The 24,947-nt window shown below is 33.3% G+C and overlaps 1 protein-coding gene across 1 annotated transcript; it reads right to left on the reverse strand.

Annotated features, from left to right (window-relative positions):
* Positions 1-3,949: 3,949 nt before the first annotated feature.
* On the reverse strand, positions 3,950-24,568 carry LOC124358170 (selenoprotein F). Its single transcript, XM_046810466.1, has 5 exons — positions 24,373-24,568; positions 19,767-19,885; positions 9,479-9,594; positions 8,694-8,803; positions 3,950-4,158 (listed from the first exon to the last, which is right to left on the reverse strand). Exons 1-5 carry the CDS (start codon positions 24,412-24,414, stop codon positions 4,051-4,053), a joined length of 495 nt encoding a protein of 164 aa, XP_046666422.1. The 5' UTR covers positions 24,415-24,568; the 3' UTR covers positions 3,950-4,050.
* Between the last annotated feature and the right edge of the window lie 379 nt (positions 24,569-24,947).

Raw genomic sequence — 24,947 nt, forward strand, 5'->3', positions numbered from 1 at the left:
GTCCCAAACTGACTTCAAGCTCTTTTGTGGTTCCAGTGGCTAATCTCAGTTTCTGGAAAATTTGTCACAACACGTTCATTAACCATTATAACTGGGTAACAGTTGTTAGTGTTGAAAACGAGATTTTAGATCCCCGAGAAACATACAACCAATTTGGGTTGATTCAGTGGCATTCTCCCCAGAATATATTTCCTGTACCAAGAGCTGCAATTATTATTGTCACAGCATCAGAGGAACTTAATGGTTTGCTTTATACAAATTCAGCTCTATGGAATCAAAGATCCATCTTTGTAATTGTTGTACTACAGTGTTTTGAAGACGTAACGAGCACAATGTCTACAATGTGGAAGTTATATCACATCTATAAGTATGTTTTGATCTGTGGAAAGTTCAATCCTGTGTTGTACATATACCGGCCCTATGTGCCAGCTGGAGAAAGTAGAATATTCAGAATTACTGATATTGCACAGATCAGAACAAACATTAGACATGCAGTAGATAACATGCACGGGTCAAAAATGAGAATTGTGTTTTTTTCACGAACACCAACAGTGATTACATACAAAGGTGAGTACGTAGGAGGGGTAGACTATGCTGTATTCTTAACTCTCAGAGAAAGAATGAACTTCACATCAGTCACTTCTCGTCCGTCTGACGGCCGGCCGAACTTTCGCACAAGCTGGGAGGAATGTTTCTGGAGCCATTAGGGACATCGTTCTAGGCAAAGCTGACATATCGCTCAATGGACACTTCATACAAGATTATAAAACCAACAAAATAATGCTAACACGCCAAGCATACATGGACAGGATGTGTTTCATCGTTGCAATGCCTTCTCTTAGATCTCACTTCACGAACATTGTACACATCTTCTGTCCTTCTGTTTGGGGAGTTATTCTCACTATTCACTTAACGATAATTATCATATACTATGGAACTGAAAGAGTTTTAAGAACTATGCGACAACCTTACGAAATTTTAGATTTGTTTTTTATCTATTATGCTCTTATAATACTTGGAATATCGAAACTCCGATCTGAAAGCTGTAGCAAAAGATTCTTACTGGGTAGTGTTCTCATAATGGTACTAATTCTGAACAACACTTTTCAGGGATCATTGGTACCAATTTTTAACAAACCGATTCGAAATCATTACATTGACACGTTGGAGGATGTTATCAACTCTGATCTAGCCTTACAGTCGACAAGAGCAGAAACAATCTTGACCGATCCAGAAATCGTTCAACTCCTCAATGTTCTTCGACATAGAGAACTCAAGGGAAATAACTTTGTACGATTGGGCAGATTTGCTATAATGAGACTTGAGGCGTACTCAAACTATTTGTTAGTTAAAGGAAATTCAACAGAATACCTACACAGAGTTGAAGAGTGCATAATGACATACTTTCTAGCTTATGTCGTCCCGAGGAATTCACCATTCATAGATAGAATCAATACTTACTTGCTGAAGTTCCAAGAGACTGGATTGAGCACTAAATGGTTTGGCAGTAACCTGGATTATCTTCTACGCAACACATATCGTCCTCTGGAAAAGAATCAACTCGCTCACACAAAAGTAAAGGTCATTAGTATGGCAGATTTATCATTCGATTTTGCAATTCTTCTGGTTGGTTTGGTTTTTAGTGCTTTTATTTTTCTTGTCGAGAGTATAATAGGAACTAAAGAGAAAAATAAATAGAAACATATTATATTTGCTATAGGTGGAAGATGATTAAAAAAATTACAAAATGAAAACATCACATCGAAGATACTAAAGTTGCAAATACTCCAAAACAAAACTACAACTTATTTTCACTATTTGTAATGGGTTGTGGACAAGTAATAAACCCTAACAAGTAGGCAATAACAGAATTTCTCATAGACTCGGAAACTTTAAATATATCTTGAATTTATTTCAAAGTATTTCATCTGCACAAAAATGGTGCTTGAAAATGGAAATTTTATGTAAAATCATTTAAAATGCATTAATTTTGTGTAAAAAATAGCAGATTAAATATTATATGTTTCACTAACATGACAGTGATCTACATTTCCTGAAAAATTACATACCTAGGTATATTAAGAAAAGGCCTTATGTTTGGTAATTTTTAGTTTAAATATATATATAAACTACTTTTTTATGCAGTAACCATCACACACATACATCAAGTTTATACAATACAAGACAGCTAACCCAGCGTATCAAGGAAGGAGTTCAACAAATACCTCCCAGTGTATTACAAAATGTTAGAGGATCTTACAACAGGTTGGTACAATGCCAAACTACACATGAATAGCACTTTGAACACTTATTGTTATTGTAAGTAATTCTATGATTACTACTGTCTGTTGTTGTATATTTTGTTAATTGTTATTCTTTGTTGTTGTTGTAATTATAAAAGATGTTCCTACAATTATTTATTGTTACTTGTTTTCTTCTACATGCCACCATTTCTGATTCGATCAACCTTCTAACATGTTGTTTTGGCACTCAAGTATACTAACTGAGCTCTTTAAAATGAGGTATCACTCGACCCCATGCTTATAGTTAAGATTTCTGTGACCCTCCATGGGCCGTCTCCCAATGTAAGTATAGTGTAAGTAGTGAGTGTTTTATTACTGATAGGTAAAGGTTTGCTGACCAAAGCAGTGAAGTAGATTGCGAACTCAGATTATTTTAAGTTAGTGACAGCGATTCGTTGTTAGATATATATTTAAATGGATCTGATGATTTAATTAAATGTAAATTTTGCAAATAACAGAATATAGACAATAGTCTGAATAAATAGGACTGAAAGCCAGAGATTGTTCCTAATTGATAGGAAAATCAGAAGGCTTATCTTGAAAACTATCTTCTAGGGTCTACTGAATGAAAGAACACATAAAAGTACACATATTTTACACATGATTAGAAATTTTCAATTGCAGTGCGATCTTTCTCAATCAGTAGAGACCTTTCTAGTTGTCTTTTCACTTTGGGTTGCAGGGTCACTAAGGAAAGCAGGGGTGCCAATTCAATTATTTACTTTTTTCAAGACACTTATCATTGTATAAATATTGACAATGTATGAGTACTACATGTATCTATGGAAACTTTTGGTCAGCTGAAGTGAGTGGAGGGAGGGACTTATCTCAGGTTTAGGTTTGGAGAATTTCCTAATTTTGCTCCCCATTTACTAAGTCCAATCTTCTTAACTGTGAGGAATTGCACTCTTTTGGTAATAATTTTATTATTGTGGTTGGTTTAAAGGTTGGCAAAAATAATCCCAAAACAACCCAAGGTTCATTCCTATGCAATAACCAAAAGTGCTAAATGTCTCGTAAACCAACCCACTGACACCTTCACGTTGACTTTTTAAATACAATGAACAATGTTTCTATCAGTCGAAGAGTTTTTAATATTTTTGCCATAGGGCCAATTATAACCTTTCAGTGAATACACTATAACTACATATACCATCCTTTGCTCTAAACATAAGTTATTTATGAATATTTTTAAAATGTTCTATTGTTCTGGGCAGGATGATATTTTCTTTAATACACATTATACTTTTCAAGTGTTTAAGGTCAATCACATTTTAACTCAGTTATGGCCTTTTCTGAGATATACAATAAATTAGGATACAGCAACTCATTAAATTAGGACTGGTGATAAAAGATTATACATTATTTTTCTAGATTGGGTTCTTTTGGACACCACATGCCCATTCATATATATCTATAGAGTTAAAATGTGTAGGCAAATCTTAGAACTATTTTGAAAAATGGTATAGGATATAAAGATGTTATTTGAGTACTTATTATCAAATCACTGTTTTAATGGGTCCAATGATTATCAAATTAATGTAAATGAGTTATAAAATGTTCACTAAAAGAATCATTGTAAATAAAAACTTAACACCGTATACATAAAAAATATCATATTTTGAGGGTTATTTAGAAGCACAAGATCTACAAATACGATTTATTTTGATTGTGCATAAATAATGCACAGAAAACCTAATATAATATAGTATTATTTACAGATATTCAAGAAGTCTTATACGTCATGCTAGACTTGGTTGGTCCGCAGATAGTCCTCACTGGCATCTGCTGAGTCAAGATGTGTGTTGAGGAATTCTTCAATGGAGTCTGTATTCCACCTTTCAATAGCAAGTACCTGCAAAAATTATATTGCATTGCCTTGTTAATGTTTTCAAGCGTTGGTGATCAAAACCCACACATAAAAATGTTAAATACTATTAAAAAAATAAAAATAAATTGGCTAGAGTTTGCTACATTATAGGAATAATATTGTACCTCTATACAAAAGTTGTGAATTGTATTGTTGTCAGTTGTGTTGTAAACTATACAAGAAACACAAACTTGTACGTGCAATACAAGAAGTGAGATAAAGATGAAATCTCTAAGAGACTCAAGCCATTCCAACAATGAAAGCTAGCATACAAGATTTCCTTCCTTTTTTTTAAAAAAAAAAAGGAGAAGCCCATCCCTTTCTATACCTTATTCTCTCCGTCCTCATGGGCCACTGAACTGTGTGAGGATCTTATCAAACAGAATAAGGGGGAGAGTCCATACAGTACAAGGTCGATGGTACTGATAAAAAGTGCAAGGGTCACAGACAGGATATGAATCTGCTAATCTGCGCTATCTCTAACTCCCCTCTAACTCCCTGGGTCGGGTCGGCATTCCCAATCAACTCAATTTATTCTTAGATTTTTATTCTGGCTCCAAATAAAAGGAGAGAGATATGATTGTAGAGGCAACTTATTTTATTACTGACCAATAAATTGACTAAGAATGTTTTTTCATATTTCTTTGTTATTGATTTTTTAACAATCCCTCACTAGTTTAATATGTGTTTGGAACTATACAAGTAAAAGTATGAAAGAGGAAAGGGAATGACTAAAGCTGATTATACATGTATATACATTACGGCGGCTAGCACAAATTAACAGATATCGACTTGCTTTGTATGAAGTCAGTTCGTTCTATGTTAATTTTTATTTTAATGTCATAGTCATTTGTCAATAGTATCAATATTGTTAATATTGAACTTTTAATATTTTGTTGTTAGTAATAAAGTTTTATTTTTGGTACATTGTACCATACTCAAAATATAATATTTATATCTTAATATAAAACTCACTTATCAATTTTCACATCCTGATAAATATAAAATATTTTTATAATATTTTTATAAATATTATATAAATTTAGTAAAATAACATTACATTTAGACTACTCTAGAACAAAAGAACTCTGTTATTACTAAATCTACTCTATTAAAACTGATAACAATGGCTTTTGCCACACTTCTGTAATTTTTACATGACCTTATATCAAGCATTATTTTGGTTTATCAAATTTATTTTATTTTCATGAATATACACAATAGGTCTAGATTAGATTAATTGTATGTCTCATTATAGTCATTAGTGAACTAATCCAGATAAATAATATAATAGCCTCTTTCATTGTTTTATGTACAATTTTGAATTAATGGTAGACTTCTCCCAATCCAGTACACCATTTAATCCTCTAACTGTTGGTAATTTTCCTAAAATGCCATGTATGGTTTAAATAGTTTTTAACTCTAAAAGCTATTATAATATGGTTATGATTTAATAATAAATGCCTTGCAAAATATAACAATACAAAATCGAGTGGTTGTATTGTTTGCCAAATACAAACAATGGAAGACACACGTTTTTGGTTTTGGTACTCTTAAACAAAAATACACTGATCCCGTTAACTTCCACTCATGCCAACTACCGTTAATTTAAGGTGGGTCCTCCAACGGCTTTACCACAGACCAGTGACTCATAAGTGTACACCAGACAGCAAAAATTCCTAATGTCTGGTGTGGGAATCAAACCTACAACTCCAAAAGCCCATTACCACATCCGAGAGTAGTGCCTTAAACCGCACAGCCATCCTCTGACTTGATATCTTGGATGTGCAGATAGCTCACTTGTAATTTTGCTCCAGCAGCGCTTACTCACATCATTTTGGCAGTGCTCTAATGTGTTACGATCACAACACAACTAGTAGCACTTAGAGGGTATACAAAATATTGATTCTAAATTGATCTATTTACTCTAAGTTTTAAATTCTTTCGATCCATTAAAGCTAAACCCTTATGAGTCAACTTTTGCTAAGGTTTCTTAACAAATTTAAGGTATTGTAGGCCAGTTATGAGAAGATCCCTTGCCCGGTATACAATGTAGCTGTGCGTTAGAGCAGTATCGTTTCATGTTGCAGGCACCAAGGCTAGCAATGCATAAATGATTTAATTTATAAAGAAACTGTCAAATCAGTAGTAACATTGAAAAACAAACAATAAATTAGTATGCATTGAATTACTTACTATTTTATTAGTTAAAAGTAATTTATTTCACATTTATAAAAATAAAATGACCAACCTTCTGATCGAACTACTGTGACTCACTTCTGGTGCTATCAGGTTGAATTCATTTGGCTGTTCTGCCATGGGAGAACACTTTCAAGTGTTTATTATTTTAACCATATTGGAAAAAATTTGCATATTATACATTTTTCAAAAGATCAATAATACAGTATATTTTAAAAATTACTCAGCTTACCGAAAATGCCGACTTGGGCCTGTCATCTTAATAGTAAAGAACGAATAAACTAACAGAAAAACTGTGTAAATAATATAACAATATAACATCAGAAAAATTATAGTTGCAGAAAGATAACAGGCCAAGTCAGGGGAATTCGTGATAAAAACAAATCACCATCAATGAAGAGATCAATAAAACGTTACATACATTATTCTAGCATCCCTAGGAATAAAAACATTCAATGAACGATGACAACAATACTGTCAATAGATATTTCCATTAACAATTCCAAAATGAGCCATATGATAGCAGCACAAAGCAGAGAGCAAAGATAAAACAGTTGGTGGCGATTTAAGGCAATTAGACTTTAGCACCAGGCTTCAGGTTATGGCAATTCCAGGCAATTGCCCAGGAGAGGTTAATGCTAGTAATAAATTGTTAGTACCTCATATTATAATTAGATAATAAATAACTACTCTTAAACAAATACAGTTATCGAATTTAGCCTGCATACTATTTACATTAATTTAAACTACAAAAATGCATTTACTCACTTATTTATTATAGAATCATAAGAAATGAAGTAATAAACATCAAAATCAAAATAAATATCCACCCCAAACCTGGAAGTTAGTAACTTAGTTAACTTCTTAGACATATTTAGACAATATTAGATATATTAGACAATATTTAGTAAAGGCATATACAGATAGACAGATGGAAGTATTTTAGGAGATGTTATATGGACTTTATCCCAATGGCTTTTCAAGCTCAATCATTTTTTTCTTAATGGAATGTTGAGCCTCCTGGAATGTTGAGGTTGGTCGCTGCAACTGAAATTGCTTTGTAACAACATTCCGTAACTGGAACGATTATAGAACTGTTACAACAAAAAAGTAAAAAGCTCCACTAGAACTGTAGATACATGACCGTTGCAACGAAAAAGTAAAAGGTTCTACTGAAACTGTCATAAAAATACAATCATTGCAATGAGTCAGAACGTTGCGACTAGAGGTTGGTCGTTCCAAAAGTGATAATTGCAACGACTACCTCTCATTGCAACGAATTTTAGACTGGTTGTTATAGGAACTATGAGATAACCGCAACAATACACATTGTAACGAGTCCAGAGAGACTATATTTATTATTCTCATGTTTTTACCCTACCCCAATTATGTTAACACAAAGAAATTTCATTGTACTCAGCACTTTTAAAATCTGTAACAATGTTTTTATACTTTTTTATTTACACATAATTTTAATTTCTATTGTAAAACATTTTTTAATACGGCGCTATTAACATTTAATTTTAATCTTAAACAAACTACATAAATATTTTTAATATACCATATTTGACATATGTTGTAATGTTGAATCCAAAAACCTAAATAAATTTTGTAATAAAATATTTTTATTTAGTTTTTTTAGAATTTTAACCAATGATTATTAACTGATATGTCTTTTAACTTAGCCACATTTCAGTTAAATAAATCCAATATACACTAAAGAATAAGACATCACAAAATGAATATGGCGTTTTGTTCCAACGGAACTGTTAATCGGAACCAACCCATGACTTACGCGAACTTGTTGCAACAGTTCACCATCTGGAATGTTGGTTAAGTTGTATTCTTTCTGTTCTGAATTATCATCATTTAATTAAATTTTTCAAAATTGTTTTAAAGGAGTAGTACTATTGTATGTGTATGAAAAGTATAAGTATTGTCATTTAATGTGAAACAGACTCCAAACAAAATTTTAATTCTGGTTTTAAACATAAATTTATATGTATCTCTGGTTACATTTTGTTTTAGAGTAAAAGACAACCATAGAACCACAGAAAATAAGTATATGAGTGAAGTATATAAGTAAATACTGTTCTTATAAAAGATTACATAGTTTCCATCAAATTAGAATTAGAATCATTATAATAAATTGGTATTTTCAAAATTAATGTCTGCAACTTCTGAACTTTGAATACATTGGCACAGATAGAATACATATAAAGGCAGCTACACATTCAATTTACTTGTAAGCTAGGACATCAGGGGTTTCTTGTAACTTGTATACAATATCTACTTTTCTAAATGTCCATATCTATTCTTACCTCTTGTACATTACTGTCCTTATCCATCAGTTTGATGATTGGATCAAGCCCTCGAACATAACGGATGGAAAGATTTGGGAACTTGGCAGGTCTGTCGCTCTTCACAAATGCTAAAGACATCAAATTATGTTTCCTATTACATGTTAATTATTAGTTTATTTCTGGTAAAAGACAAATTTATATATATATATATGTGTTTTTCTCATATTTTTTGTTTTAGGTGAGGTATATTAAGAGATGTGCTTAACAAATAATTAATTTCTTCTTATCATCTCAACAAAATACAGATTGCACCACATTTTAAGTTATTTTACATGAAAATGGTAAAAATTATGAATAATTGAGCACATACTGGAAAAAAGACTCGTTAATGTAGGATGAAAAAGCAAGGGATACATATTTTACTAAAACACTGAAAATAGTTAATTACCTATTCACAGGTATCAGTCAAATAAATATGGTCACGGTAAATTGAATAGAGAAGGAATAAATATATACGTTTAAAGTTAGATATCTTAAAATGAATAAATCATAATTTATTTCAATAAGCTTTGTTATTTAATATGCAATTTTAGCACGGAGTTACTTAATAATAAGTTGAAGGGTTCGTGAAGTGACTTGTTCAACAAATAAATGAATTTAGCACATAGATGCTTATAATTAAATCTCTAATTAAATAAGATATACTTAAATATAATAAATAATTGAATTTAGTACCTATATTAAACTTAGTCTTAAAAAACACTTTTAAAATTAAAATGTGTAAAACAAAACAAAAACACCACCTTGAATCTGAGGATATGCTCCAAATTTACACGTGCACACTTCTAACCGAGCCTTTGCATAGCGTTTGATGGTAGGAGCCGTCTCATCCTTACTGCAACATTCTTGGCAGTGACCCCTGGACAATTTACAATAATTGCAGTAAATCTCATGATAAAACATTACACAGTCAACATTCTTGGCAATTACCCCTGGACAACTTACAATAATTGCAGTAAATCTCATGTTAAAACATTACACAGTCAACATTCTTGGCAATGACCCCTGGACAATTTACAATAATTGCAGTAAATCTCATGTTAAAACATTACACAGTCAACATTCTTAGCAATGACCCCTGGACAATTTACAATAATTGCAGTAAATCTCATGTTAAAACATTACACAGTCAACATTCTTGGCAATGACCCCTGGACAATTTACAATAATTGCAGTAAATCTCATGTTAAAACATTACACAGTCAACATTTTTGTTGGATATGTGCTAGAAATAAACAGAAAAGTCAATCTTTAACAATAACTGTTAATGGAAAGGAAGAAAACTTTAATGAATGCCATAATAATAAATCCATTGTAAGGTTATTTAAACTACATACTAATATTTTTAATTCTATACTAATCTAAAACATGCAATAAATAGTTACACATAATTCTGAAATGTGTGATAATGTGAAATGTATTGTACAATTTTAGTTCGTCGTTTCATCCAATGTTTATTGCTGGTAGAAAAGTCAGGAATTTAATGACTTCTATTTCACTAAGTATTTTGTTAAACTTCTTAAAACAGTAGCTGTCAAGTATGGGTAAATAAATATAAAGACTCATTACATATAATTACAATGTTATGTAATACCATCAACCAAAAGGAAAATATTTTATTAACATGTTCACATTATTATGGAATCAAATTTTCTTTTCCAAAATTCTAATACAGTATATACATTCAAGAGGAGTAGACAGTAAATACTCATTACCATTCGATTCACACTTATTACAGACAAACTATCATTAATTGTGTGCCTTTTCATCTGGGCTATATGACTCATGCATGGCTTTAACCTCTCCATGGTTTTGATGTAATGTTACTTTCATGCAATTGCATGAAAGTGTGCTACTGACATAATATTACATATCGTTATATTGTTTCCGTTTTATTCTGTTGCCTCTCATAATATTGCGCAAGAAGCATTTAAATGACAACCCTGTGTCGCATACAGTTCTGGTGTTTTCTACTAAATGTCAGCATTTCCTTAGTTTCCGCCATAACCTCACAGATAGGACATCCTGAATAATTTTTTCAAAATTAGTAATTAGAAATTTGTCTTCTACAACAAATTTAATATTTTGTTATTACAGCATTACTAGCCTTACTCATCTGATAATAAATATGTAAAGAATACTCAAATTTTAAACCTGTTTTTAACTTTTAAGTTGTTTGCCATTTATGATCACAAATAAATCTTGTTTATTATGCATAGTTTGAACTAAATTTTTATTCAGTTTTGAAGAAAATGTCAGGCTTTTAATAACAGTTTCGAATTATATGATAGGATACGGATGATAGGCAGAAAAGATATTGTTGCAAAGTTAAGTGATTGGCCCCCTGCATTGTCAAACTAAAGTGCGAACTCTAAATGGAAAGTACTGTAAGAGAGGCCTTGAATGTTATCACTCTTTAACATTTACACCTATTACCGTAACTTCATAAAACAGTGAAGTGAGACAACAAATAGTACATAAATCTAGTACATCTATCGATGATCTTTTATTTAATTACATCAAAGTTCACAAAATTAGAAAAATATTAAATGTATTAATAGTGCAAATTATACCGGGTGAGATTTTTTAAAGTGATCCAATAGCTAACTTTTTAATTACACAACTTAGCACCACACTTTAAATTTGGAACTTGCTCAATTTTAAGTTTCACTCAGGGATACACTTTCACATTTTTTGAAGATGGCCGCCATTTCCCAATATAGCGGAACTCCAACTTTAAAATCTTTAATGGAACACCCTGTATTTTATGTTGTTTTTAGATTCTACTCTACAAAATAAGACATTTTTGCTTTTGAGAATTTTTCAATATCTCTAATGGTTCAGGAGCTACGTGGACTGGAAGTTTTCGGATTTTTTCGGACTGATGATGAAAACTTCCAGTCCACGTAGCTCCTGAACCATTAGAGATATAGAAAGTCTTCGAAAGCAAAAATGTCTTATTTTGTAGAGTAGAATCTAAAAACAACATAAAATACAGGGTGTTCCATAAAAGATTTTAAAGTTGGCTGCCATATTGGAAAATGGCGGCTTTCTTAAAAAAATTTGAAAATGTATTCCTGAGTGAAACTTAAAATTGAGCAAGTTCCAAATTTAAAGTGTGGTGCTAAGTTGTGTAATTAAAAAGTTAGCTATTGGATCACTTTAAAAAACTCACCCAGTATATTAATCTTAAAGTCTTGATGAAAAAAGAGTGATTGTTAGTAACATGAACACAACCCACATGTTACGGCACAAATTGTGATCATATGATGAAGTTTTTGAGCATTGTTATTTAACTCTACTAGTGCCTATCACCTGATAATCAGACACTATTTTACTGTTTCTGGCATACACAAACTGTTACTATTATGTGACATATCCCTTGTTTGACATTTATTTTAGTATGTACTTCAATAAGATTCATATACTACTGGATTCACAGTTGCTGATTTCGGTGTTTCTATTTTTTTTCTAGAATAGAGTATCAAGAATGTGAATCACTATGGATAATTTATTATGGGAAATGAAACCACCTATCTAGCCAGTTTGCAGGGGTGTTTCAGTGCTGTGTTATGTTTGCTGAGGTTGTTTTGGAGCTGAAATAAATGATTTAGTGCTCTAATGACTGCACAATTTAGACAAAATATTAACACATTGACTGTGACAGATACCTTACAACACAATAGTCCCGTGACACTAGTCAAGATCACTCAGTATAGAACCACAATGAAAGTGGTAAAAAATGTAGCAGTGAGTTTGGAATTTAATCATCTTTTGAAAGTATCTGTTGATAATAAATAAATACCAGGCCATTTGGCTTTCTTTATATTTTAGTCAGATTCTTTATATAATAATCGTGTACTATTATTATTATTTATTATTCATAGTATATGCGTTGATATACAATTTAGTATAACAGAAAAAGTCACAATTTACTTTACATTTTTGTCAATTAAAAATATATATCTATGGCCAGTCACTGTTTTGAAGAGAAACACACTGGAACAGTGTTTTGGTACTCCTCTATGAAAACTATAACCACTTTTGGTTTTTGGTACCTCACCTGAACTATATTTTCTTCTGGAAGATACTTATGTACATTCCAATTGCTCAAAAGGTTAGAGTAGAATAGAATAGAGAATAGAGTAGAATAGAGTAATGCTTTATTTCTGAACATCAAGTACAGAGAATGGTGTCAAGTATGTTGAGGTTAGACAATTCAATATTGGATGAATATACAATGTTATCATGTTCTTAAGTTAAGTCCACTGTCTTTGGTCTTGTCAAGAAACTCTTCGATTGAGTAGACTGGATTATCTGTCAACCAGGAGCTCAATCTGTGTTTCAGCGCTTCGCCTGTCAGTAGCTTAAAGTCAGCAGGGAGATGGTTGTAGAGTTTAGCCCCGATGAATGATGGTTTTCTTTCATAAAGAGCTATCCTATGTCTCGCAACGGGGATTCTTGATGAATGTCTAGTGTCATGAAAATGTAATCTTGTTTCTTTTGGGAGTCCTAATTTATCAACATGGAGTATGACTGCCTGTATGTAAATTGAGATTACTGTTTTAATTTTGAGGTTTTTAAATTCTTCTCGGCAACTGTCTCGTGCTTTTAGGTCTGCTATGGATCTTACAGCTGACTTCTGGATGGTGAGTATACGATTTAAGTTGGTAGTTGATGTGCCACCCCATACTACTATACCATACCTCAAGTATGTCTCAAATAAAGCAAAGTATGCCATCTTTGCTGCTTCTATGTTGCTGATGCATTTAATTCTTCTTATTACATAGAGAGCAGAGTTGAGTTTCTTGCACAGGATGTCAACATGTGGGCCCCATGTCAAATTTGAGTCTAGAGTGAGACCCAAAAGGTCAGTTTGGTCTGCAAGGTCAATATCAGGAAGGGCCGGGATTTGTTCACCTCTTCTGCTGAAATTGATCTGTTTTGTTTTAGAAGGGTTTGCTACCAAGTTATTTGTAAGGCAGTAGTCGTATGTCATGTTTAGGGCAATGTATGCACTGATGCTGATGTCCTCTGGTGTGTCTCCTTTCAGTAAAAGGGTTGTGTCATCTGCGTACATCACCACCGAACTGTAGTCCTTGATGTAATCAGGGAAGTCATTTGTCAAAAGTATAAAAAGTACAGGCCCAAGCACCGATCCTTGTGGTACTCCTCTTTCAATCGAACGTAACTTTGATTTTACTGTTCGAGTAACACCATTTTCCATGTAACTGAGCTCTACCAGTTGACTCCGTCCTCTGAGATAGCTTTCAAACCAGTGTTTAGCAGTTTCCTGGACCCCTAGTGCCTCTAACTTATCAAGAATGATATCATGGCTAAGGCAGTCGAACGCTTTTGAGTAGTCAAGGAGAACAGCAGTGGTGTATTTGCCTTTGTCAATGTGATCAATAATAAATTCTACTAGGTCTGTTAAGGCTGTGGCTGTAGATCTACCCTTTAAAAAACCATGTTGGCAGTTAGTGAGGAGGTCAAGTTGTGTCAAATGGTCTATGAGTCTCTTCAGGACGATTTTCTCAAAGATTTTGGAAAAGGTGGGAATTATTGAAATGGGGCGATAGTTACTGAGGTTGGTTGAGATTCCTTTCTTCAGTTTTGGGTACACTTTTGATACTTTGAGAGCCGAGGGGAAAATGCCGCTTTTGAAGGATTTGTTGATAACATCAACAAGAGGAGCAATGATTGTTTCAGCACAGTGTTTTACCAGCTTAGCAGAGATTTCATCTAGACCACTGGAGGTTTTATTCTTCAGGGAGGAGATGATTTCTTCAACTTCCCTCACAGTTGTGTCTGTTAGAATAAGCTTTGTCTGTGTTAGCCTAGGCCTAGGTGTTGTGACTCTAGTAGATGGTTGATTTAGGTTGCTAGCTGCTCTTAATGTGTCCTCTGCGATGTTTGAGAAATAGGTGTTGAGTTCTTCTACAATGTCTTCAGGTTTTTCTATGGTTTTCCCTTCAGTAATTAATTTGATGAGTGGATTGTTCTTCTCCCCTCTTTTTGTAGCCCTCTCAGAGTTCACTATCTCCCAAGCTGCTTTGGATTTATTGCTGGACTGCTGTATATGGTTTGCTGCACTCTCTTGCCTTAATTTCCTCAGTCTTAGGTCATATTGCTTCTTTTTACTAGCCATGGCAGATCTGTTTCTCTCTAGCCCTGTCAATTCATACATACGAAGCAACTGAAGATAGTCCTGCTTTAGTTGGGTAATTTCTATGTCGTTGTAGTTAACATAGGTTTTGCTTTTTCTCTGCCTAAGTTTCTTTAGTGGACATGCAGCATTTATTTCCATAGTCATAGTATTTAGAAGATTGTTATAGGCTTCATCGGCTGATATCGTTGAGTAGACTTCGGTCCACATTTGTTGTGCAAGGCCAAGTTTAAGGTGGTTAAGTGTATTAACATTTATTTGTCTTCTGATTTGGGATGTCTGTCTTGGTTGCTCGGTGGTAATATCTAGCACACAAAGTTGTCCTTTGTGATCTGATAGACCTGTATCAAGTATGTGCACTTTGAGGCTCTCTATGGGGAAGTTTGTACAAACACAATCAATCGAGGAAACTGAGTGATAAGTAATTCTAGTTGGCGGAAGGTTTAGTCTGTTAAAGTTATAAGCTGCTAGAGTCTCTTCAAATCTGTTTTTGGATTTGTGTACCTTTAAACAATCAATGTTTATGTCACCTACCAGAACAACGCTACTTTTATGTGGTTCAGTTTGCTCTAAAACTTGTGACAAAATTCTGAGTGCATCTTCTAAATTTGCTTGTGGGGGTCTGTACACTCCAATTATAGTAATGTTGGTTTTACTGATGTTTAGGGCTGCTACTGCTATTTCACATGTAAGTTCCTCACTAAGATCTCCCACACTCATAGATTCTGCCTCAATCACTGTGTCATCTTTTGTGAAAATAACTACTCCTCCATATTTATGTTGTGTTCTGCAGAAATTTGTGACTAGCTTGTATCCAGGAATTATTGTATTCAACAATTCATTCTGCTTTAGACCATGTTCTGTTAGTACTAATATGTTTGGAGAGGTGTCATGTAATAAGTGGTTGAGTTGCTCTCTTTTGTTCTCTAGGTTCCTTATGTTTTGGTGGAGGATACTAATTTTTGAAGAGTGTCTTTTTCCTTTGCTTATTATTGTATTTTTATTTTAGGTTACAAATTTACCACTTCTAGTCTAAGAAATTAAGGACTGTCTATGATTAAAAAATCAGTAATATTCACGTTATGCCCAACAAAACATATAGAACACTATATATATTCTAAAAATATACAGGGTGATTCCAAAAGAATACCACAACTTTAGAAATTTATAGCTCTGCAGAGAATAAAAGGAGAGCTAAGATCTATATGTCTGCGAATTAAGGAAGCTCTAAAGTTTCATTTAGTTGCTCATTTGTTCACTTAAGGCGCTGTTGACAAGGCGTGAGTGTCAGTTCATGCTAAGAAGGCGATTGCTAAACAGAAAGCTTTTTGTGTTATTGAGTATGGCAAAAGTGAATCGACGACAGTTGTTCAGCGTGCATTTTGAACAGAGTATGTGTTCAACCTCCTGATAGGTGGTGTATCAAACGTTTGTATAAACAGTATATAGAGAATGGGTATTTGTGCAAAGGGAAAGGTTCTGGACAGCCGCGCACGAGTGATGAAAATGTAAACACGCATACAGCAAACATTTGTTCGCAGCCCAGGTAAATTGACTTGAAGAGCTAGCAGAGAGCTGCAACTTCCACAAACAACTGTATGGAGAGTCCTAAGGAAAAGGTTAGTAATGAAACCTTATCGTCTGAAATTGGTTCAAGCCCTTTCTGCAGTTGATAAGATTAAAAAATCGATTTCTGTGAGTTTATCCTTGCTCAAATAGAAACAGATGAATCTGTGGTTACAAAGATTTTGTTTAGTGATGAAGCTACTTTCCACACTAACGGTAAAGTCAACCGGCACAATGTTCGTATATGGAGCACTGATAATCCATAGGAAATAATTGAGCATGAACGTGACTCGCCTAAGGTGAACGTTTTCTGTGCAATTTCAGAGAATACAGTTTTTGGTCCCTTTTTCTTCGAAGCTGCTACTGTAACTGGACTACAGTATCTAGAGATGTAGGGTAATTGGCTGTTACCTCAGCTTGATTAAGAAGCACAACAATTTATATTTCAGCAGGATGAAGCGCCAGTACATTGGCACTTATCTGTCCTTGACTACCTGAGCATCAACTATCCGAGGCGATGGATCGACCGCCAGGCAGCCCGCGACAGAGCACTTCATCACTGGCCTCCAAGAAGCCCTGACCTTACCCCCTGCGATTTTTTTCTCATGAGGATATATTAAGGATATTATGTTTCGGCGACCTCTTCCAGCCATCACTGATGATTTGAAATAAGAAATAACAACAGCTATCCAAACTGTTACGCCTGATATGCTACTGAGAGTGTGGAGTGAGTTTGAGTATCGAGTTGATATTGCTCGAGTGTCTGGAAGGAGTCATACTAAACATCTCTGAATTTGTTTTTGAGTGAAAATTTGTTTCATACTCTTTGTAATGATGTATAACAGAGGGTTCTATTATGTTTCTTCCATTAAATAAAAATTTTTAAAGTTGTGGTATTCTTTTTGAATCACCCTGTATAATATTTGAAACTTTCCCTACCTTTGAAATTTATTTTAACTACAAACCATTCTTTAGCATATGTACCCTTCTCCTTATTTTAATATTTCATCTCAAAAACCATTGGTAAAAATAATTAATAATCCAGTGATAATGTTTCTGTGGAATGTAACAAGGTAGGAGTATGCCACACCACTTTTCACAGAAGAGGTTTCACTGAGGTGGCATGCAAAATTTCAAATCTATAGTTCATTTCATTCTTCAGATATCCTGGAGATAAACAGACAATTGTAAAGAAAAACAATGTTATATAGAAAAACAATGTTATATCCTCTGGACAGACAAAAGATTTTCAAAATCACTTAATGAAACTTCTTTTTTACATTGCATCAATAGACATCTCCTTATATCCTTATATATAAACTTAGAGGAGGAACAAAATAGAGGAGGGGCCTGACTCTACATTCACTCTGTATAACATATAGGTATCTGACTGTATAGTATATTTATAACCCTTATAAGATTACAGACAACATAATGTGGTCAGATAAAGCCTATCTGTAGTCTTATGTCACTGGTTAGTGGTTGGTCTCTAGAGGGCTACATATCTGACTGTATTGTACATGCTATAAACTCAAGACTAACGACAACGTAATGTGGTCAGGTAAAGCCTATCTGTAGCCTTATGTCATTGGTTGGTCTCCAGAGGGCTACATATCTGACTGTATAGTACATGCTATAAACTCTTATAAGACTAACGACAACGAATGTGGTCAGGTAAAGCCTATCTGTAGCCTTATGTCATTGGTTGGTCTCCAGAGGGCTACATATCTGACTGTATAGTACATGCTATAAACTCTTATAAGACCAACGACAACGTAATGTGGTCAGGTAAAGCCTATCTGTAGCCTTATGTCATTGGTTGGTCTCCAGAGGGCTACATATCTGACTGTATAGTACATGCTATAAACTCTTATAAGACTAACGACAACGTAATGTGGTCAGGTAAAGCCTATCTATAGCCTTATGTCATTGGTTGGTCTCCAGAGGGCTACATATCTGACTGTATAGTACATGCTATAAACTCTTATAAGACTAACGACAACGTAATGTGGTCAGGTAAAGCCTATCTGTAGTCAAGTATGTCATTGGTTGGTCTCCAGAGGGCTACATATCTGACAGTATAGTACATGCTATAAACTCTTATAAGACTAACGACAACGTAATGTGGTCAGGTAAAGCCTATCTGTAGTCTTATGTCATCGGTTGGTCTCCAGAGGGCTACATATCTAACTGTATTGTACATGCTATAAACTCTTATAAGACTAACGACAACGTAATGTGGTCAGGTAAAGCCTATCTGTAGCCTTATGTCATTGGTTGGTCTCCAGAGGGCTACATATCTGACTGTATTGTACATGCTATAAACTCTTATAAGACTAACGACAACGTAATGTGGTCAGGTAAAGCCTATCTGTAGCCTTATGTCATTGGTTGGTCTCCAGAGGGCTACATATCTGACTGTATAGTACATGCTATAAACTCTTATAAGACTAACGACAACGAATGTGGTCAGGTAAAGCCTATCTGTAGCCTTATGTCATTGGTTGGTCTCCAGAGGGCTACATATCTAACTGTATTGTACATGCTATAAACTCTTATAAGACTAACGACAACGTAATGTGGTCAGGTAAAGCCTATCTGTAGCCTTATGTCATTGGTTGGTCTCCAGAGGGCTACATATCTGACTGTATTGTACATGCTATAAACTCTTATAAGACTAACGACAACGTAATGTGGTCAGGTAAAGCCTATCTGTAGCCTTATGTCATTGGTTGGTCTCCAGAGGGCTACATATCTGACTGTATAGTACATGCTATAAACTCTTATAAGACTAACAACAACGTAATGTGGTCAGGTAAAGCGTATCTGTAGTCTTATGTCATTGGTTGGTCTCCAGAGGGCTACATATCTGACTGTATAGTACATGCTACAAACTCTTATAAGACTAATGAAAAAGTAATGTGGTCAGGTAAAGCCTATCTGTAGCCAAGTATGTCATTGGTTGGTCTCCAGAGGGCTACATATCTGACTGTATAGTACATGCTATAAACTCTTATAAGACTAACGACAACGTAATGTGGTCAGGTAAAGCCTATCTGTAGTCTTATGTCATCGGTTGGTCTCAGAGGGCTACATATCTAACTGTATAGTATACATATTATAACTCTTATAAGAGTAACAAAAACTTAATGTAAGTATGAAACTTCCAGGATAAATGTAAAAAATGTTGTTATGCACTAAAGGGTTTCAAACAACAGATTCAGTAGCTGGCATTCACTATAGTAAGCTTAATTAATTTTTTTCTTTAATTAATGAAGCGCACTGTAAGGTAAACTTACTGAATTATGTCGAGATCAAACTTCTTTAAGCTGTCACATGAGGAACAAAGTAAATTTGCTCTGTTGAAACCTAAACTCCAGCAATCGTCAGCAGAAAATGATGCTAAACTTTGGTGAACCTAAAAATAGAGTTTCATTAACACTGTTAAAATATGGAACACTAATTTACATTTTGTAATCAGATAAAATTTGAAAGCTTTGACTGTCTTGGAAGTTTATTTTGGTACTAGGTGACTTTGTAATGGGTATCCATAAATAATCGATTTTTACGCTTTACATAAAAGATGTATCCACTTAGATACACAATCCTGACTCTGACTGCGATCTACTCTTATTAATGTGACTCACTCACTGTATAATACCAAGTACAAAGTTATTAATTGATGACAAGATTATCAAATGCTTTTCATTTATTACTTAAAGATTATTGATTATCTTATGAAACTAATTTTTAAATAGTAAACAAATGTTTTTTTTTGCCATGTTTAAATAATAATTGTCAACATTTTAAATTATCAAAACAATAACAAAAATATTCTGTAAGACAACTCAATTTGAAGCATGAGAAGCCTTCCTGATAATCATCACCACGACAAAAGGTGGTGGTTCTTTGTAATATTTACCATTAACAACAGTACAAACATCATCTCTACCAAGTACTAAAAAGTCACTGAAGACGTTCTAAATGTTCTTGGAGGGCACATAAAAGTAGATTGCTGCAGTATAATAAGTAATCCAATCATGGATATTTATGATTATTTAAAAGACTGAACAATAAAAAACCTAATTAACAAACCGAATTATATTATAGGTAGGCTATTTAAAATTATAGTATAGTTCAGTTCAAGGCTGGTTTCAGTGCTGATTTTTGGAAGCGGCCATTTTTGTTTTAGTTTATGTACATGTATCTTTAAGTAATAGATTTTACATTTTGATACAACAAAACACAAAATGAATGAAAGAAGTATTGAATACTCAAAGATTAGGTATTTAAATTAAGTTTTTTTTTTGTTACGGTTACAATAAGAGAGTAATTCATTTCGTTTTGTACATAAACATCTTTTTTTATCTTGAAGGTGGTAATCAGCCCACATGGCCTTTTCCTTGGATCCACCAGTGGTTAAACTATTTATATATCTAAAAAAGAAAAAAATGTAATGATGCATTAAAAACTGTCTATGTGCATTTATTAAATGTACCGTAACAAACAAAGCGGTGAAAACTTACTTCTTACTGTTTTGAAGGGTAATTCTAAGCAATATATGGGTCAACCTCGATTTTTCTCATATTACAATATAATGTTCCAATAGTCAATTAGAAAAGGAAATGACTAGAATTTCTTGCCGGAAAGCAGTTATAGGGAGCAGGCAACTCATATTACAATATAATGTTCCAATAGTCAATTAGAAAAGGAAATGACTAGAATTTCTTACTGGAAAGCAGTTATAGGGAGCAGGCAACCACGAGAATTACCTATTAGTGATCAGGGGCACTAATGTGATCTGGGCTTCAAATTTGGAATTACTCGAGTTAATTTTTTTTCTAAAAGAGCAAGCAGCGCGAAGCGCTGCGCAGCGGGCATTGGCGGGCACGCATCGTGCGTGGTCTTCGTCTATACTGAATTGATTCAGGCCAAAGGAATGACACAGATTCCTTTACCAGATTTTTACGGAGATTTTGTATTGGGCGGATTATATTGGTTTACTTTGCTTTCCAGCATGTAATTATGTGTTTAAAATTGTTTTACATACATTACTTACATTATATTGTAATATGTAATAACAATTTATCATAAATTTTTAATAAAAAAAAGGATCACGCACGATGCCTGCCCGCTGCGCAGCGCTTCGCGCTGCTTGCTCTTTTAGATAAAAAATTAACTCGAGTAGTTCCAAATTTGAAGACCAGATCACGTCAGTGCCCCTGATCACTAATAGGTAACTCTAAGCAATATATGACCGTCTGGCGGTTGCCTGCTCCCTATAACGGCTTTCCGGCAAGAAATTCTAGTCATTTCCTTTTCTAATTGACTATTGGAACATTATATTGTAATATGAGAAAAATCGAGGTTGACCCATATATTGCTTAGAATTACCTTTTGAAGAATAAACATGTCTGAAAGATTGTGAAACAAATATCGCATATTCATATCCATTGCACTTGCAGCTGTTACTCAAATACCACACATAAATGATTTTACTTTGTTTGAGTTTTAAAGAAATACAGTTTATATAACAACTTATATTAAAACAGCTAGCAATAATTAACAGTAAATAACTATAATTTGAATGTTTTTGTATTCATAGTTTAGGCATTTCTAATTGATAATTTTGATTTACCGATTCCATTGCCATTGTGACCACTTATACTGCAACCAAGCAGTCATGTAGAGTCACTCTTGTAGAAATGCTTGCATAGCCTACCTCTTTCCTACTTAAATCTTTGTAAATATCTGTACAGAATAACTTATACATTTGAACATTTTATGAAATCAGTTGCCTAAATATTAAACTAAATCATAATTACTTTTTGGTTTTATCTGTCTTTCCTTTCAATATCACTTTTTAAATATGAATTTAAAACTTTGGACCACTAATCTAATTAATTAATAATTTATTCAACAAAACACAAATTATATTTAACCAAGCTAGGTTTATTATTGATGAATACAATTGATTATATAGGTTTGCACATTCCTGACGATCTAGGTATCAATTATTATGAAGTACCTGATAACAAAGCCTGGCTGTACTATGAAATCATTCTTTACCAGGTGCATTCATCCCTTTATTTTCAGGAAAATTTGTTTTTCTTAAAAACTTGTAAACAAAAGTTATTTGTATTGTAATGTTTTTAATCTATTAACCCCTTGAGGACAAGCAGGTGAGTTATCGTCCATTCACTACTATGTAATAAGGACCAATCTATTTTCCACAATGGGCCGCTTCTCTTGTACTTACTATTGTTCCATAATTTGACCGATATTTGTTTTGTACTTATAAGTTTCTATAAATAAAATACTAAGTTTAGCTCCAACTGAAATAGTACATGATTGTTAATATATTCAATAAAAAAATTTAGAGTGTTAAAATATTAAAGTCTTCTAACATTGCGTTTTTTGTAACATCATATTTGTTTTGACTTTTCTTGCAATGAAACATTATTTGATTTCCACATTTAATTCTGGTTTGCATCTCCTCATTAAAAACTGGGGTAGGGTCCAATAAGCGGACCCGGTTTTTTATATCGAAGAATATAATCATCGATACCTAATATTCGCATATCGAATCACAGACTATCAATCGATATAAAAGTAATAACAATCGTATGTTTAAATTAAAATGTGAATTTAATGATAACAAATAATAAATGAACATAACCAAAATCAGGGAAACTCATAACTTTAACTAAATGAAACAGAACGAAAACGTTTTTATTAAAGTTGTGTCCACCATTACCTTCTTTTTTTTGCATCTGAAGACGACCATGTTAGCTCCTCTAACAGTTACATTTGTTACCTTTCCACAAATATCACATAATGGATTCTTAAGTACTAACCCAACATCCTGAAGCCATAAAAAAACATATTTTATCGTCTTAGCAATTTCGTGAAGCTTCCTAAGATTGACGGCCATTTTAATACACAATGTTACGTGAAATTTAAAATATTACCTTGTATTATTTGAAAGTGTTTACAGCTGTTCATATAGATTATTTAAGTTGTTAAAAATAATTCATCAGTATCGATTGATTATATCGATGGTTATGATTAAGTAATATCGTTTGCCAATTTCGATATAAAAAACCGGGTCCGCTTATTGGACCGTACCCAAAAACTGGATACTTTGGATTTAAAGGAGCAAGATCATTATCTTGTAACCATTTAAAACATTGTTCAATGTTTAAAAATACAATTTTTCACAAAAGCGCATGTTCATTGTGACTGTTCTTGGCGATGTCATTACTCACTATGCAAATAATTGTACTTTGTTTTAAGAATTAACTTAATTTTAAACAATGTTATTTTGTGAAATAAGAACAATTGGTAATTATTAATTAAGAATATATCTATAGCTTCTACGTTTTTATAATCAATAGCTTAGTTATTTCGAATCGATAGTTAATTTGATTGTCGTGGCGACCATACTGCTGTCTTGTCTTCCTCACTAGCCTATATCAAATCTGCTCAATGATAAAAAGTCAGACCCTAAAACTTTTATGGTCCTCAAAGGATCCTAGGCCCTATACCTAAATTTTTCTATAAAAAATAATATATATAACACATTTTGGTTTGCAATAAATATGCATGACTAGCTATTAAAATGCTTGTAGAGTAAGAATATAAAACACTAAAAATGCTCTGCCACTATAGTAATAAATTACGAACTGTATCTTTGAGGGTCAAAACAAAGCAATTTTCATAAACTCTTAATCTCTTCAAAATAGGCTGGTATTTTGGCTCTTTCTGTATTAGTATGTATACCCTCAAAAGGGTGGAACCTTGTACACCTACATGTAAAATAAATCGTTTCGATACAGGCCTAACTCTTACAATGGGCAACTCTAAATAAAATAAATCTTAATTGAAAATGTAGTCCAAACTCACCAGAGTTGCAAAAATAAAAATTATACAACTTTTGAAGAACATTATAACAAAATGTATAATCAATACTAAACTTCTATAATTACGTAAAGGTTATGTATGTCTTGTTTTAATAGTTGACACTTAACACTTTATGTTGTTTATGGTGTGTGTTATTCTGTGTCATCCGTCGTCAGTCGTGTACTTGTGCTGTGTTGCCGACTGCTGGTGTAAGTTTTTTTCTGTTTATTTATAAAAGGCTCGGGGTTTTTCCATGCAATTTCGTAGTTCAGTGTTTTGTTAAATTTCTGTCATATGAACTGTGATACTGTTGAGATTTATTGTTTTGTTTAATTGGTTTTAAGGTTAGTTGTATGAACATATATGGTTGTATAGCACCTACTTTTTTGTATTTGTTAATAAATAATAGTGGGATCGTTACAGGATTCTATTGTTGGATTTTAGGGGTTATAGGAATCTTCTCGCCAGGGGTCCTTCAGGCATTCCTAATCCGAAATATGGACCACGAAAATAAAGCCCAAAAACCAGGATACATAAATATTTTGTGTTATGCTGATTTTCATTTAAATGTGTTTGTT

Source organism: Homalodisca vitripennis, chromosome 1 (assembly GCF_021130785.1).
Source record: "Homalodisca vitripennis isolate AUS2020 chromosome 1, UT_GWSS_2.1, whole genome shotgun sequence".
NCBI lineage: Eukaryota > Metazoa > Arthropoda > Insecta > Hemiptera > Cicadellidae > Homalodisca > Homalodisca vitripennis.